The 19,132-nt window shown below is 40.0% G+C and overlaps 1 protein-coding gene across 3 annotated transcripts in view; it reads right to left on the minus strand.

The window, feature by feature from the left end:
- Positions 1-19,132, minus strand: part of TTC7A (tetratricopeptide repeat domain 7A) — a 167,910-nt gene that overhangs the window by 74,622 nt on the left and 74,156 nt on the right. For all 3 annotated transcript variants that reach the window (XM_084201685.1, XM_084201687.1, XM_084201686.1), the window contains one exon: positions 13,213-13,373. In XM_084201685.1, coding sequence (XP_084057811.1) covers positions 13,213-13,373 — 161 coding nt within the window. The remainder of the gene's footprint in view (positions 1-13,212; positions 13,374-19,132) is intronic.

The following is a 19,132-nucleotide window of genomic DNA, read 5'->3' on the forward strand; positions in this document are numbered from 1 at the left end:
TGACTCAGCAGGCTGCTTTTAGAAAACTTGCAGAAACTTATCTTCAGGACTTCCAACACACTGTCAAAACTTGTTTTAAATCAGCCAGTACTTCCAAAAGTGTTCAAGGTATAAAAAGCCCAACTGCATAATCCCCATTTCTTTAGGAAAACAAGTTAAAAAAGCAGGAATATAATTAGAACATTTCCATTTGAAGGCAAAGGGAGCAAGTCCCTCCATAGGTTTTAGGAAAAAGAGGGGGAAAAAACCACAGCAAGAGCAAACAAATGAAAATTTCTAAATATGCTTGAAAATACAGTAGTAGCTATTGAAATAGCATTGCATGCAAAACTGATAAATAAGCATATTTCAGGGGCTGGATCAGAAACTGATGTCCTGCTCATTGGAAATGCTTCTTCACTAGCTAGAAACTTTGTTTTGTTACTATAGTTACTGTCACTACAAGTGGCCCTGACTAAGGCATGAAGTATTTGTTATATAAAACCTCCACGCAACTGCAGCCTTAAACTTCAGAAAGTACCAGTGCTCAGTCCCCTTTGCAAATTCTATTCCAAGCCCAAACTCAAAATGCTTTTGTGCCAAATAGGGCACACCCTTGAGCAGCAGTTTAACAGCACTATTTAAGTGCTGAGAACATAATCAACATTGTTCACGACACACACTACAACTGTGATGGAATTTAGATGGACTGTGCACTGTGCAAGGGAGCAGTGACTTCCTCCCTGGAAAATTAATGCTCTTAGCAGTGGCTATGAGGTACAAGAGAAACTGGCAATCAACCTTAATAAAATTTGCTGACTGACCATTGAATTTGATGGGGAAAAATGCCTGGAGCCAGGAAGCGCACCGTGTAGAAAACACATCCTGCAGCACTGCAATTTTTTTATTTCATTATATTTTCATCAGCTTAGTTTGATGAGGTTTAACATCCATAAGAAAAAAAAATAAATATGCTCTCTTTCTTGGCCTTTAATATATTCAGGTTTCACATAATTTTCTTCTTGTTCTTGTGGGGGATATTTTCCGCCAGACAAACCGCTATTATGGATAATCTTGGAAAAGCAGCTTATGAGATCCCCAGTGAAAACAGGGAGATGACAGAACCTCACTTTTTAAGGTAGTCATCTGATGCTGATACTCCAGCACAATGTGCCAGTCTGCTTCAGGCCATCTGCACCATTCTCAGCTGTGCTTTTTTCCCCTACTTGGGTAGGGTAAAACAGCCTGGCTTTCCTTCTCTTCAGCTCGAAATCCAGACACTAAGCATTTTCTTAAAAGGCCAACAGCCCACACAGAACCTGCTTGCCAGTGACTGTAAGCACTAAACGAGTGCCAAGGTCACAAAATACATCCGCTTGTACACTTGCTTTCCTGCAGTAAGCATTGCTCAAGGTTTGGGTCAAGCCAGTGATCAGGGATATTTCTACTACAGCACTATTCAGTTAACTTCTGAAATGCCAGATGTAGCCATTTATGCTACTTAGCTTAAGCTTTAAGCAATTTAAATGCTACAGAAGACTGGAAGAGAGTATCTTCTCTTTCCCTTCCGCCCTCAGAGCTGACACCCTGTACTATTCTTAGTGTGGTGTTAATTTCAGAGTTCACACATCAGAGGAAGCATTTCAAATTTATTCATTCATTTGTGAGAACTTCTACAGGGCTTTGTCCTTAATGACTGAGCAACAATTTTTTTTTTTTTTTCATCTGTGACATTATTTGCAACCAGTCTTATAGCTTATTACAGCCTCATAAGTGCTTAAGGGCAAATCTGCCCTACCCTGTAAGAAACATGATTTCCTTAAGGTGCTGTTTAGATACAGAATTGCTTCATCGGTTCTTCCCTGTAATAACAGTGCTTACAGTGACACCTAAAACCATGATTTCTGTCTCTTTATGTCTGGCAGCTAATCCCAGACTAATGGCCACGTCTATGTAGGCAAATAATGAGTACCTGCTGGAATACATAATTTGTGAGTACTGCTTCTATTTTTTTGTGGCACTGCAACTTTAACTGTACTGTTGCTTAGACTGTCTCAGAGAAAAAATAAATGACAGTTCAACTATGATATTTTTTATGCCCAGAATTCCTGGGTTCAAGGTGCAAGTTGCTAAACCATATAAAATGAGACATTTGCTCTGCCATGTGCAGAGGCCAATTAGATGAGATCAGAAGTAGATACTGCCTTATCTCAAATACAGCTTTTGCACCAGAAGTCTGCAGGAGATCTAGGTGGAGAAATGAGTAAAGTCTAAGTTAATAACTGATGAATATCAATTAAAAAAACCTTGCAAGGATTAGGCACGTTTTGAGCCAGTGAGGCATCTGAAGAAGTTATATTTTTCTTTTAAGACTAGACTGACCTCTAGAACATCAAAAATCTGTACTAGAATTCCCTATACGCTTTTCAGTGTTGCTATCACAGCTAATGAGCTGAATAAAATCCCATTGCAGCAGCTTATTTAGATACTGTCCTTCACAGTATCATCACAGGGCTTAAATAATAAACTAACATTGCAGAAGTTTAACATGTTTGTTTCTAAAACACCCCAGAAATTAAGTGAAAGGGTAAGCCTTAAGTTAAGCTTCCTTTGCTGTCCTTCTTTCCCTATCAGTCAAACCTTTTAAAACAATGTCTTGATCCAGATGTATTTTGCTTTTTCTTTCTTTTTTTTCCCCCAACTGGAAGAAATGTAATGGGGCTTCATTCAAAAGCAGTCTTACACATGGGGGATAAAATCTGTCTGCCAAAACTAAGAGATATGCCCTGTCTAGGGTAGTATGGAGAAGGAAAATAACACCAAAGATCACAGCCTTTCGAATGCCAGTTTTCCTGCCCTGCACAACACAAATTTGGATATCATCCTGCAGGATCTCCCTTCCTGTTCCCCACAGGCATTTTGCACAGGACCATGCCCCTGCTGTGGAAGCCCTGACGTTTGCAGGTGGCCAGCGAAGCAGCAGGCAATTGCTGGTTGCCACAGAAAAAGAAGCAACATAATTCCAGAGTTGCTAGTAGAGCAGGCTTCAATCCCTATTATGTTTGAAAATCATCTGGTGTGAAGGCTCCAAAGAGCCCATATATATTGAATATTTTTTTCCTTAAGTGGACTTGAAAAACAAAAACCTTGTTTCAGTTGGCATTTCCAAACTGACAATGTGCAGCCTCTTGATTAAGATGGGACATAGTTTATACCCCTGGCAACAAAGGAGACTCCAGACATTTCCATCTGCTTTAACAGCAGAGCAATGAACAAGAAAATGTACCATCCAGTTTAGTTTCAGAAGAATGTTTTTCATGATAAGATAATTTAGTACATGCATCCTGACTTTTACACAGAAATGTATTTGAAGTAGCACTAATTCATATAAGCACTGTGAATGCAAAGAAAACCAAACAAACCACAAATCCTTCCAAACAATAAACTCCCAATATTATTGTGCACAGCTTTCAACAAATCCTACTACAGAACAGCACTATAGTGGTGGCTCAAAGGCAGCTAAAGTCTCAGCACTCCCCCTCTCAGGAGCCATTCTTTCTGGAGATGTAGGAAGAGCACAGATTAAAGCAATCCCACATAGATTAAAAATCCTCCAGGGGTGAGATCAGCACAGCTGGATGGCAGCAACATGATCTACCCTAAATGAACACTGGCCCCATGCCACCTACCAGCGGCTTCCTGAGGCACACATTACTGTCAGCTTTATTTTAACACAGTACATGGGGCATCTAAGCCTTGGAGATTGCTTTGTGCAGGCCAGGAAAATCCCTGATGCTACTGCTCTCAGAGTCCTTGGCTGCTATGCAGTGCTATTTACCACCAGTGCTTTGCCTGTTGTGGTGGAGCATCCCCACCTCTTTTCGAGGCTGCACTGTGAAATGTGACTGAAATCAGACTGCATCTGAGAAATCTGAGTTTTACTGATACCCTTGCTGCTGCTTTTTTAAGCTGCCTCAAGTACTCATTCTTAACACCTGCCTTGCAAAAGCTCGGAGATCCAGGCTACTCAGTGCCCATCTGTCATTTTTGCATCTTCGTCTGGCAGGGAGTCCCACTCCTGGTGGGGCCCCTGGCATGTGCACCTAGGGGTGGGAGATGCTGTGTATTCTTCTCCTCAAATGCTATTCTGCAATGCTGCATCCCACTGGTCTCTCAAAGCACTTCTGCTGCAATGGTCTGTGCAGGGCTGGAGAACACCTAAAGCTGCTCCTCACAGCTGTATTGTTGTATCCCTTTGGCTCATGCTGGGTTACATCATTCCTACTGTGCACTACTGCACACTTAAACATGACTGAAATGTCAAGAGGAAGAGTTTTACCTTTTTCTTCCCGATACAGAAAATGCCTACATTTTGAAGATCACACAAAATGGCTGACTGATGAAACTCATGGGGTAGGAGTCAGGGCTTCCTCTCACTCAGCAACACGGCTCCTTGCCAACTGGTCAACTCTCCTGTTCATTACACAGACTGCAGAGATATCTATATTCCCAGCTGAGTTCAGACCCCCACTGCACTACACACCCTGCCATCAATGGAAAGACATTTACCTTGTCCTGAGAAACTACAAGAAAAACTACAGGAAAATCTCAAGTCATCACAAACACTCAGATGGCAGATACAAATGGCCAGACTGCAGAAGGAAAAAATAAAAGAAAAAAATTGTATTAAAAAAATGTCCAGGAGTCTACTCACTATGAATTTCAATTCAACTGCTTACTGGTATGAACTTGACTTGAGGTGCTAGATATCAACCTCCTGCCACTTCTCCAGCTGATAGAGACATATGGAATAGAGGTTATTGCATTAATTTCCAACAGTTCACGTGTCCAGCCACAGTGCTCAAAAACACAATTCTATGTCATACTTGCATAATTCTGGGTTGAATTTTCTGATGGTACATGTAGGAAAAAAACTCTGCTAATGACTGCATTGCTTGATTAGGCCATTTAGCACTCCATCCTGATATTCCCTATTCCTCCTAAAACACAGCCTTGTAGCAAATTTAATGCCAAACTACATACAAAACAGAAAGCTTCAATTCAAGGTAAAAGTGAATAAGGAAAAATAAAATTATTCATATTATCTCTTCCCTGTTGTAAAATGTTAGCATAATAGGAAATATGTCACGATATTTTCCAAGACATGTTGGTAACACAGAACTTCTAGGTTACAATCTTCCTCTCCATGATAAAACCTGCATTTACCATTATCTTTCCTTTACAAACAGAGACTAAAATACTAAGTAAACAACAATAGTGACTAATATCAAGTAGTATGACTGTGCCTGCTTATATATTTGGTTCTGCAGAAATTAATGACAATGGCAAGAGAAGCTGACTTACCATCTAAGATGTAATTATTGCCAATTACTGCAAATATTTCTAAGACCGTGAAGAGCAAGGGCTTTCCCTGTTTTCAGAAGGTAAAAACCACATCTGTGGCTGAAAAATTACCATACTTAGTTTGTGTTCCCTGGTGAGTTCTTCAGAACATCTGAATAAATCTCCCTCCCTCTTCTTTTTGAAGAAAATACAAATCAAAACATTTTGTGCTCTTCTCATTAGATAAATAAATACTCCTAGGACATTAGATCAGAAGTCACTCAAGTCTGAAATTTCCAGCTGGAAATAAAAAGCCACCCCTTTCACTGAGTGATCAGAGCATTATACTCTACTCATCTCAAGACAACATAGCTTGACCACACTGCAGACTTCTTGGAAAGTCATTTCCTGCACTGAAAAACAATTTGCAAAGCATAACATCTGTGCCTCTTTGTATTTCAGAATCTGTTTTTCAATAATGATTATAAACAGTAATTCTCAGTGAATTCTAATTTTTATTCTCAAAAACCAATTCCCAACAGAAACAACAACAACAAAAAAAGACTCTGGATCATCATTGCATTTGAGACCTTTTAAAAGTCTCAGAAAATTCAGAAAATATTTTCCCATACTTCCCTGGTAAATCAGTTTCTGAGAGGCTCAGGAAACAATTTCAGGTTATTGTATCTGTATGTTTGACAGCAAAGTTTTCAAAGCCTTCACTCTCACTAGATGTGAAGCAATGAAAAAAACAAGACAAGCCAGGTATTTTGTTTATTGACAGTGCCTTTAAGGAGTTCAGGAAGCCTCCAAAATCATGTTTTCTGGCAGAACTGCTGTCTGAATTTGCTAACAAAAGCTGGCACCCCATTCAGCCTCACTGAATACCTGTGTAGCCCCAGAGCAGGAAGGGAAAGTTTAGAGCTGGGCTTCCCACACCAACACCACTTTTCTTCTTGGGTTCTCTTTCTGATTTCCAGGCAGCAAGCATGCCTTAAGTTCTCCTTGGGATCTCCATGACCCAGGTCTACCTTTGGAGGTCACAAAATCACCTGGTAGAAACACAGGGCTCTCAATCACTAAGTCCCTTCTCACCTTGGATAACCCCTATACGCACATACTATAGCTAAACTCCATTTCTGAAAGTTCCTACTGACAATGACTCTGCTGCCCAGATAATACACACACGCTATTTTTCAATATACTCTGGTATCCAGGGTAGACAGTCAGGGCTCTTAAACACTTCCTTTGAATATAAAGCAGAACATACTGTTCTGCTGTTCAGAAGAAAATGGTCCCTAGTAGGGAGCAAAGTGTGTGTTGGGGGGACTAACTCACTGGTAAGGTAGATATACAAAGCTCTGAAGAACAGAACCCTGTGGCTTCTAGCTCAAATGAACCATACTAGTCCTGTATTTTTGAATCTATTCTTAAATTCCTTATGTCTGCATTTGCATAACTAGTGTTACCTCTGCAATGCCAAAACAAACATCTAGAAGCACTGCTGCTTACTATAAAGGCCTTAAATGCATGGAGGCAGTAGCCCTTTACTCAGACACTAGAGAAAAAGTTATTATGAAATAAAATTAACTTTTCATCCAAAGGAAAGATTTGAACCTTTTACTGTAAAGGCTGGAAAACTGCTTATCTGTTCCTTCCTTCCTTCCTTTACTAAGAAAATTAGTCTGCAGTAGGTTTACTCTCTAAGCTCCGTTTAACTCCTTTTATTCATATCCTGAACCCTATGCTATGAGAGAATGGAATTCTCACCAGTTACCTTTGAATCCAGCCCTGTAATTTTAAGATGGATTGATATGTACACTAACACAAATCCATTCCTGGTACAGACAGACATTATCTAGGGGGATATTTCTTTCCACCACATCAAGCTGATGAATAAAAGGCTATCATGCTCACCTGCTGAATTTTTGTCTTAGATCAGACTACGACACTTAGAGAAGCATGCATATGCCAATTTGAATCTGCCAAAAGAGGAATCCAATCTTGGATACTGTAACTCAAAATTTCATTTTGTTTCTTCATCATGGGGGGTGAGGGGGGCAGTGCCAGAAGTGTGAAAATAAATCTGAACCAGAAAAAAGCACCCTAGAACGTCCTGATTTTTATTTTTATTTTTTTAGCTCTAGGTATCTGTGTTATCTTTAATACAAGTCAGGAGACTACTTTAAAGCTCTTCCTTCATATATTTGCGATACAAATACCCAATATCATTGCTAGTTTTACAGAGAATAGTCCCAATTATTGTAATATATCACCACCAAGGTTTTTTAAGGTTAATTCTATAAACAACAGACAGAACCAAACATTCATGGTTACTACAGCAAAAACCCCAGCTCAACCCTACCATCACCACATCTCCATTGCTTTAGTGAATCACAGAAGCCTAACACATTTTGTATTCTTGCAGCACAGTACTGTTGTATCAAGTACATTCTTCCATTTTTTATTACTTTGTATTATTGTCTGGGGTGTCAATAGAGAAATAAAAACATTTTTGGGTCACCCTCACCAGCCAGGGCGTGAACACACCACTACAAGAAGTCAGCTTACAAAAGCTACACCCTTAAGAGTTTTGAATATCCTATTTATAAAAGTTGTCCAGCATGGTCAAATGCTACAGCCAAAATATTAATCTGTCCTTGCTTTAGATCTTACACCCTTGAGGAATTCAAACAAAACAGTATTCTGACAATTTTAGCAAGCTGCTCTCTCACCAAGATGTACTGACTTCATTGCCTCCCACCTAATGATGAACTGGAATCATATAAATGGGCTGATCTGATTCTCAAAGGCTAAGAGGCCACCACCACTTCCATGAGAAAAGTGGTAAAACCATTCCAGGGCATGCACAGCTGTAATACCTGGGGGTGAGGTGGGAGGGGTAGGGGGCACAACAATCTTCGCTTAACAGTGGCAGTGTAGATCAGCCACTACACAAAGGTGGGCAAATCATTGACTGAGGGACAACTGACTCTGTGCTCTCCATGAAGATGATAGGCAAGAACACAGATCTACAGCAGTGTCAACAGCACTGCTGGACTCTACCAGTGCCCAAAAACATATGGCTCAAAGAAGGCACGAGTTGTTTATTTACAACACCCAAGAAATAGCTTGACAAGCAATGGAAAGAGAATTCAAACTAGAATTTAATCCTGCATTTTGAGATCCTGATTTTACACCTGGGTTGGAGGGGGTTTTTTGAGGCAAATGGAAGCACCTGGTAAATGGCATTGCTTATATTCCACAGAACAGCTCTCCCCACAGTAAGTCAGCACCAGGCTATGAAAAATAAATCTTGCCAGACAATGACTTCACGTGGCCTTAATGAAATTAACGCAGCAGTGATGGAATCAAGGACATTTTCTGTCAGTAAACCACTTCTAATCTAGAAGAGAACTTTATATTTTGAGGGCAGGCTGCAACAACCATTTCTCCTAAAACAACACCAACACCAAAACAACACACACAATTCCCCAAGCAGAATTTACTTCCTTTTTAATAAACACTTTCCAAGATACATATTTAATATTTATTGGCATTCTGAGCCTTTTTTTCACTCCATTTACAGTAATTACTTTTGTACTAGCTTTTTGTAGAATAAAAGCACCTGCATTTGACACCTACATTGCTCCAGAATACCAACCCACCTGTTTCTTTTTGAGTCTTTATGTATGTGTAGAACAGCAGTGCTTCCCAGAAGTTTTGTTATTTCTCTTTGTAACTAGTTTACAGACTCTGAGAGCAATAGAATAGTGACTTACAGTCTAGAAAGAGAAGGAATATTAACATCCGTTCATGTAAGAGAGTTACAACCCCTGTGCAACAAGCAGAACTGCCACAGAGACACGAACATTTAACTAAGTATTCACCATCACATTGGGCAAAAATTAGATGATGTGACATGCTATGCAAGAGGACTGTATTGTTCTAATATAATGGGGAGCCATCCAGGAGACATGAAACTACCCAGTGAACAACGGAATAGGTTTGGATAAGCAGTCTGGGAGCAACAGAGTATCCATAAAATTGATATGCTATTTCCAACTTTATACTTGGTATAGGCATTCATTTTTCTCCACTGCTGGAAGCTAACCAATTAAAGCTAAAAGATGACCAGAGAGCAAAACAGTAATCTGGAAGAGGGGCTGAATTAGGAAGGAAAAAACACTTTTATACAAGCAAAACTGGAAGGAGGAAATATTACTAGCTGAAAATAAAGGAGCATGTTAAGCCCTGTGGTGGATTTTGCAGGCTACTAGACCCATGGGACTTCTGCGTGGAACAGTGAGCTGGATAATGACTTTAAAAAGCAAAACTCTTTCTAAATAAACAATGAATTACTTTAAGAAGATCATCTGGAGGGCAAAGGAGTGTTCACTAACATTATTCCTTCCCTGAGACAAGCCTGTGAAGGTAATCACTGCCAGACTCAGGTAGAACACTGCCCCCAAAGGCTTGCCTTTGAGCTGGGAAAAAATTACAGGAACCCATCTTCAGAAAGGCTTATGATTAGCATTACTGACCTGGAGGAGAGACATCTGATACTAACAGGAGTCCTCTTACCCAAATGTGCTGAAGATAGTCCTTTCAAAAATATATATACGCCAAAGCCAACTGCTGGTACTACATTCATTTGCTTCTTTTAAAAGCATACCATCATTGACAGGATGTAAAATCACTGAGTTTTATCTGGGCAGTCTCACCCCAGAGAGAGGTGTCAGCAATTTCTCAGATGATACTTTCCATGCAAAGGTTGCTATTTCTATCTTTTATGGTCATGGCAAGTGTATTTCTTCTGGCTCAGCCCAGTTTGCAATATGTTCAGCATAGTTGGCTCTCATTCTTCTTTTATGAAGTCTTCCTCTGTCATTGCTTGACAGTACAATCAAGTGTTCAAATTCAGTCATTCACTGACTGGAATGTAATGAATTTGTTACTACATACATGCCACCTTTCAAGAAGTCATTTTCCTAGGCTCATTTTGTGCCTTTTGGATATCCAGCTCTTCAATAGCTCAGTCCAAACCACTGCATCTTTCACAGTGCCTACATTTCACATCCCTGCTCCCTGAACACCACATCAACCTCTGAAATATGCAGTAAAGGTTTAACACATGAACAAGGGGCACTTTCAGACATATTTGGGTCAGTATCACGAAGTTCATGCTGAAGGATGTTTGTTGTGTGTTACCTGAGCAATGCAGTATATTTTTTCCAACTGCTTCAGCCAACAGCCAACTACATGAACTATCCTAAAAAAAAATTCTTCTTTAAAATTTGTAATGAAAGGATTTAATATAAAACAAAAAAAGCAGCAACAAACTCACTTTAATTATATACAGAGACCAAGGAAATAGGATGAGATGGCTGTAGTTTGGGTCAGTTAAGTCCTTAATTTTTTACATCTTACGCTTTCTTTTATTTAGGATATACATCTAGGTAATGCTTCTGTGGTTTTTTTTTTCCTGCCATCTACAGAGCTCTAAGGTCCTTTAATGGAGCTTTCATCATCTTTTCTTGATACATGCCATCAAACTGTGCTTCCAAAAAGAGATGTCACTAGGAAGGGAGCCCCCAGGCACCACATTACACAGTTGCCTGGTTCATATAAATGTGAATCGGGAAAAATAATCAACCACTTTTAAATACAGCTTTAAAATCATGCAGTTGAACTTGCCTACACTATTTACATGAAATATCTTATACTCATTCCATACAGTAGTAAAATTAGCATTTTTCTATAAGGCAGTAGCAACTGGAGATACACAATAGCATCAGGTCTTTGTCCCTTCAAAGAGGTTTCACAAAGCAGTAAAGCCCTTCTAGCATAAACTGCACTAGAATGCCTAAAATGGTTCCAAATTTGGTACAAACTATAGATGTACTCTGTTATTTTTGCTTTCCCCCTCCTTATTGGATTCCCATTCCTTTTTTTCAGAAACACTTGTTTAATTCTATTTTTTTAAGGTTTTTTTTTTCTCTTCCCTTGCAACTCTGACATTCTTTCTCCATTCCCTCACTCATGACTTATTTGCTGGCTGGTTAAGAGAAAGACCCACATGGAGACAAGGCAGTCACACAGCAGAGGCAAGAAGCCAGCCCCTACTCTTCCATCCATGCCTACCTGTGAATGAGTCTCACTGTCAGCCTTGTTACACACCCCTGTGCGTGCAAGGAGCAAAGAGGGGCCCTTCTAAGGGCACACACTTTAGCAAGGCTGTGTCTAGGAGCAAGCATGAACCTGGGCCTTCACTACCAATACTAATTGTTTCTATCAAAACCAGCCAATTCTCCAATTCTGCTACTCCTTGGCAAAAGGTCTTTGTGCACATCAAAATTCGCACCCACAGAAACATAAGAGATAATAGTCTTTTCAGCTTTGGGGAAATCAGATTACCAGACAGCACAAAGGAACCCACCCAGCAGCCCTCCAAGCTACTTTGCATACAATGCTTGCCATGTTTTGATGTTTTGTTCTCCCCTGAAACATAAATCATCAGTAAGTGCTGGGGGAAAGATCCAGGACATGATGGACCAGTTGGTCAATCAGGCAAGGCAAACACTCTTCTCCTGACATAAACAACCTCTTCCTCTGTCTTGTGTATCTTTAGGTGTTTTTGTAGTCTTCAACAAACATCTGATCTCCAACTGTACAATGTGACCTTTGACTGTATGAGGGGTTTTTACTTTGTTTATTACTTTAAAACCCTAAAACACAATTCAGCAGCCACTGGGCTATTTCCTGCTTCAGTCATACCTATGTTCACAATCTAAAGAGCAAAGCTGGCTTCATTTTAAGAGTGTTTCCATTACTAGTTTCCACTCCATTCTCAAAGAAGTGCAGTCTTAGCTCCTCACATACACAAAGTAACTAACCTCAAAAACACAGGCAGCATGTAGTTTGCAATAAAAACATTATATGCTGATACAGCGCTGAAAGATCCTAAAGCATTCACGCTCACATTTACACAGCTTCAATCTTCCTATGACCTGCCTTTGCTCTGTTTAGACAATATTCCACTCAGCTCCTGGACTAAACCTGTGGAGGCTGCTCCCTCTTGCCATTGAGAATGCAGGCTATCTAAAGGCAATGATGCACAGGTTTAGAACACTATTTAAGCACAGGCAATTCCAAATAAAAGTTGGTTTTCCAGCAATGCAATAGGATTTTCTGCAGTTTGGCTGAGAAACTCAGCTAGTATGAAATCACCAGCGAATACTACAGTAGTTTTAATTTTTGCACAGAACAGACAAATTCATTGTTTTGAAAGGTCATGACAGTAAATTGCAGGGAATTCAATTTACCTCCCTCAGATGGATGAGGGTCTGAGTCAAACACAAAACAGTGGAAGCCTTTGGCTCCAAGAAGTCTGTGCTGATTCAAACCTACTCCTAGGCAGGCAAATTGTCCTTCCTCTCAGCTATACATTATCACAGCTTGTGATTTTCAACTGATCTTTTTCCCCAGCTGTCATATTGCAGCAAATTGTGTCATAGATGAGCATCAAAACAACGGTCATTGCAAAAAAAATTTGGTTTTAACCAGGGAATGACCAAATATAAAATTAGTTGTGATACAGACACTGTCATAGTTGTCTCACCCTCATCTCTCCACATCTAAAGTGAAATACAAAAAACTACAGAAAACAACACCCTCAGCACAATATAGATGACAAATACTGGAAAAGCAAGCAGGTGTAAGGATTACAGAAAGACTGTGAAGACAAAGTAAAAGAATACCCTCCCCAGGAGGGGAGTGACACACCTGTAACACTTGTGATTTAACAGGCTCCTTGTGTATAACTGAGAACAACAGCTAGTGAGCGGTTCATTCCTGACTGGATGCTTGGCACCAGGCAACAGCTCTTACCTAAAGCTTTCTGGGTATTCTACAACAGCCATGTTGATAACATCCAGTGCATGCTGATAGTGCTTCTGAGCTGAAAAGAGAAGGGCCAGTAGATGAAGCGAATTCATGTCATCTTTGCACAGTTGCAGGGCTTCTTGAAGATGGTCTATAGCATCTGAAATCTAAAAGGAGATGGGGTAGAAATAACAAGAGAACACATCACTTTTTCAGTCCTACATTATACCTCAAAAATAAGAACAAATAGAGTAAATAGAAATTCTGAAGAAGTTCTGCTTAGGCACCTTCTACTATCAAAACAGGCTGCCAAAATTAACAGACTGCACCACTTGGAAAAAACCCACATATTCTAGAGAAAGAAGTCTGCAGCATTACTAAATCACTGCTTATAAACAAGAGCAGCAGACCTGATCCCATCAACCCCCTCATCCTTTGGCATTCTATGATGTACACATATCTACCACAGATGCCCAACTCTCAGCTCCATTTTCTAGGATGAGTGGCTGTCTCTTCACCTAGGGGTGAGCATTGCACATCTCTGCTGCATTTTGTCTCTCATAATGGCTGCACAAAGCCTTCCATCATTTGGATCAAGAAAATAAAAATGAAGTTTGAACGTTCAAGGGTAAGAGAGTCAAGATTTAAAATGCCGTCAGAAAAATAAATATTTGCAAGCCGGGATGTAAAGAGCAGTCCTGACAGTCACAGCAGCAGCATGTTATTAGAACCAAGTCTCACTTGGAAGAAAACTTAACATCTATAACGAATGCAAGTCTATCACACGCTCTTTGTGATCCAGTACACTATTTTAGGCTATCTGTTCAAAAGGGAACTTAGCAGATTTTCTTTCATTTGTTTACTGCTAAGTTTTATGTAGAGGATTTTCTTTAAGATTCTCTAGTGTCTGAAATGACTACTACATAAATTATTGCATTTCTGTAGTTCTGGAAGTCTGCAGAAACAAAGCATAAAAGTGTATAAAATTTCTTTTCCTCATGTATGCTTTCCTGCTCCTTCTCTTAATAGATGGAGAATGTAGTCCCTTCTTTTCTACTATGAAAACTTCCCACCTAGCAAAGCCTTACAGACATTTTTTCTACCCCGACATACCCCCAGTGTCAAATTCCCACCGCCTCCACAGACCTCTCACAAAAACAAGCAGCACATAACTAAGGAAAGCAACAATGACACTGCCTGCAGCTACTACAGAGGTTGTTGATTACCTAAAGCCCAGGTATCCTTCTGGGAGCAGTGTATATTCTGTTCATAGGACAACTTCATCCAAATGTCCAAGTAACATTTCTCTCTTGCTGTGCACACATCAGCCATGGTACTTAACTACTGTATTACTGGTGACTCCATGCAAGCCTGGAGATCAGTGTGACTGCTCCAGACATAACCCCAAACTGGCATCTGGCCCACAACGTCAAAACTGCTGAATGTCCTGGCTTGGATTCAGACTGGGATACATGACTGACTGCTCAGCTTTAATGAATTACTGCTTGTCAGTGGAGCTACTTTAACTACATGTGTTATTAAAGCCTACTGCAAAGGTAAACACGTTGGCTTAATCACCCATGTTCCCTCAGCAGTTTACTAGAACACATTTTCATACAATATAAAAATTCTAGCAATGACAACACAACTTGGAGCCAGGACCAAACAGTGGTGGGCCCAGATCTGCTTGTCAACAAAGTTCTTCAGTAGATATACCGGAGGTATATAAATTTGACTTGCTAAAACAAAGCTGCTGTCAAGACTTCTTGCACTCAGGACTAAAAACCCCTTCTATTTCTTTCTATTTCTCTGTCTCAGAGCTGCACAAGTACTCATAAAGAAAATACAAGTTTGGGGAAAAGTTCATTAGAAGAAAACCTGCAAATCAAACAACTGGAGGAGATTTGGAGCAACCTGGTCCAGATGATCCTGTTTTGAGTAGGGATTGAACTGGGTGATCTCTAGAGGGCCTCTTCAAACTATTCTATGATCAAGACTTGGGAAGGGGATCCTAATTTGCTAGTATGAATCAGGCAAAGAATAACACTTGCAACTAATGCCTTTACTGAGGGACTTCAAAATTGTAGGGGCACTTGACCTTACTTGTGTGAGAATATGCAAACTGAGACTTCACTTTACTTGTTGAAAATGACTTAGGATCAAACTGCAGGTAGGTTCACACCCCCAACAGAGGCTGTGGCCATCCAAGAAGCTCTCTGACTCTGCTGCAACATACATGAAATAGAGCAGCAAAAGGTGAGTTGTGGTCACACCTGCAAACCTGTGTCTGCTGGAGAGGCAGCCATATACTGCTGGAAGAAATGTCATCTAAAGGAATTCTGTTCTGTAGCATGGGCCCTGCAATGGTTACATCTCATTTCAGCGCTTCCCTCTAGTACCATCACAATCACAGGCAATGGCTGGCTTTGAAAATTAATCATGCTTCCCTGGCACCTAATTTATTAACTTGAGTCCAAAAAGACTCCTTAGTGCTGCAACACCATAACTAGTCTACACAGTACTGCTGCATAATTAGAAACAGTGGACAAAAATAATATGAACTCTATGTCTTTACAGAAAGCATTATGTGAAACAACAACCTACAACAGACCAGATGCAATGAAATACAAACTAACTTTATAGATCAACAAAAGCAAGCTATTTGGCAGCAGTCAACACAAAACTTCTTTTGAAAGATATATTTTTATTTAAGTAACTATATAATTTGAGAAAGATGGAAGCTGGTGCCACCCCAGATGGCACCCAGAAATGTCAGGGCTTTATCACAGGCAGGCTGCCAGTTTAAAATTCCATACAAGTACTGCACTTGAAAATAATCTTATTTCAGCTGGACTGCAAGTCTAAGTAGGGCCTACAGTTAGAACAAGTTACAGTTCCCTGATTTATCATTCTGTTAACAAATATACCACATGCTTTGCATGGCACACAGGTATCTTTACATCACACTGATTAGGAAGCAAAGATGCTGCAATACGCCAGAAATAGCATCTTGCAGCATTACCAAAATAATGCCATAATATGGAGTGTTTAGGCTGCCTCTTATATATTAGGATTTATTTCAATAATGCTATGTGTCTCCTTAAAAACAATGCTGGTATGTCACAATTACAGGTATAAAAAGGAAAATAGAGGGAGTGTAAAAAATACTCAGTGGAATGAATTTGGATATTTTAAATGGTAAATGAAGCAGGAACCCTTAAGAGGAGTTTTCAGGCCTCATAATTTCACATCAGTTGACAGCTATACTTAATTAACCATTACAACTACCCACTACATCTCTTTTTATAGCATGGAAAGGCGAAAACTTTACTGACTGGCAAGAGTTTCCATTGAAAACAGACTTGCTACAGTTCACCAGAACCTCAGGAAAGTAGGTATACACCTATGGGTTATTACTTAGTTCTTCCTACAAGCCATTCTTGATCACCAGAAACAATCTAGGCTAGGATGTAGGCAGAAAAGCAGCATGTTGCTGTTCAGCAGAGGAGGCAGTTGGTGGTCTGGGAAAAAGACAGACCAGAACTACCTACATCCAAGGAGTCACTGAAAGAACCCCCTCTTGAATACTTCCTAAAACAGAGCTCCTCTTTTGGGCAGACAGCAGCCTCTCCTCCTTGAAACCAAACAAAAACTGGGCAAGACAGGTGAAATATTTTCTCTGGTCTATTAACTGATGTTTATCTTAGCTGTACATCCAGACACTTGGGAAGGAAGTAGGTGTTTTCTGGATAGTGCCACTTGAAATTTGAGGTCTGTTGGAAGTCCACAGGAAACTGGTGAGACTTACAGTGCACAGCTGCTGACCCTTAGCCATCTTTCCCTTCCCATTTTCATGAAAAGAAAGGTTAGATCTAATCAAGTATTAAAATGGCATGATGCCTATATATGTTTTTACATATTCAATACTGATTTACATGGCAGTCAAGGTCACACAAACACCACCACCCCCAAAAAAACCGGATTCAACACTTAAAATTAACAAGAGTGCTGCTGACTCTAGAGAGTCATTTCCATAGAAACTGGTCTGCTTTTTAAAAAACAAGGCAATGCATTAAAATCAGTGAGCTTTAAAATGTTCATTCTACCTTGTTTTTGCTGATCCAAATGCTGTTACCACAGAAACAGGAGAAGCAGCCGAACCAGCCACTGTGAATGGGGAGCCACAAGTCCCACTTGTCGCTGGGCTCTGCCAGCTGCCAGGCACTGCAGGTGGAGATATCCACTGCAGCAGGTACAGACCTTGGCCTCCAGACACTTCAGCTCAGGGGGAAAACTAGACTGAGAGACCCTGCTTACAGAACAGGTTATTCTATACCGTGTTTGGCTGAAAAAGCCACTAAAACACTCTGGGGCTGACGTAGACACTCCAAGTCTTCCCAGTGACTCCAGTGGTCTTTAAGACACGCACACATACAAAGCTCATTATCATCATTTTTTTATGTTGGTTGCTGGTGGTTTCAAATGCCAACCCTGCATGAACCTTTTATAACCATTCCTCCTCTGTCACATCCTCATCTTATGTCAGAGGGATGCCTATGTTTTTCCATTTCCCCTTTGCCTTGCCCAGTGGTGACAGAGACAAGTGCTATTGGAAATACTTTACAGCCTTCCAAGGAAGATGAATTGCTCCAGCTTTGCTTGGCACTCTACTGGTCAGCTGTCTCTCTTGCTTTGTTCCATGAAAACACTCTCTTATCTATGCAAGCTGATACCTATATTTTTCAATGCTGGGTACAGTTACCTCATTTATTGACTCTGACTATAGAAACAAAAAGGCCTATTTGTTGAGAAAAACATTGAGGTATTATACTATAACCTACTATGTAGAAAAGGCCTGATTTATTGGTATTATAGCATTGCCTGATGAAAGTCCTAACTGTGATGTTCAATAGTTAGTGCAATCTATCAAAGAAGGTATCATTTATCTTTCAGTTAATCAGAAAGAGAATATATTAGATACTTTAAATAATTAAGGATATTAAAAATGCATTACCAAATGTTTATCATTAAGTAAACTGGCAAAAGAAGAGCAGGATATTTTACAGCAGTCTAAAAATAAAGACATCTCAGGTATCTCCTCTCTGTCCAAGCATGCGTTAAAGATTTATATCTCACTTGATGGGAGAAGAGCAGGAGCACCATGGCAGGGGTCAGGCTGACACTACACAACACACTGAGATCACACAGCTGTGGGAGCAGAGGCGACTGGCACAACATCAAGGATGAAAACACACAGGTGAACTAGACAAAAGGGGAAAGTGAACACGGGGACAAGAGACTGAATGGAAAGAGCAGGAGGGAAAGGAAATGAAGCAACAAGAGAGATGAAACAACATGGCAATGACAGGCTGCAACCAGAAAAAAAAAGGTAAAATGTCAGTAACAGTGAAAACAACAAAAAAAATCAATGACCACAAAAATCTTCATTTCATTTTTTAGGATATTTCAGCTGAAAAACTGTAATTCTTTACTCATGGCAAGCAGAAGAGGCAGCAAATCAGACCATCTCCCTATGAGGCAAAAGCTGTGAGAGAAAAAAGGGTAGCTGGGTGTTTTTTAATGAAAGACCCTGAGCAAACTGCATCATAAAGCAGCTAGTAGGCAGATGAGAAAGTTAAATAAGCCATTTTAATTATCCTTTCTTATTGCAGGCTCACAGCACACTGCTCTCATTATGAAAGGGTTACAAAAGTGACATTATCAAGAGGGTGCTCTCTTGGAACAATTAGTTTAACCTAATGAACACACAGCTCCCCTAATTAGCTCAGGAAAGTAAGAAATACCCAACTGTTCAACTCTGTAGTGTAGATTAAGGAGAGAAAACTGCAGCAAGCAGAAGGCCTGCCAAAGAAAGAAACTACAATGATGAAATTTCAAATCTAGCTAGAGAGGTATTTAAAAAACA

This window comes from Fringilla coelebs (genome assembly GCF_963513975.1).
Source record: "Fringilla coelebs genome assembly, chromosome: 3".
Lineage (NCBI taxonomy): Eukaryota > Metazoa > Chordata > Aves > Passeriformes > Fringillidae > Fringilla > Fringilla coelebs.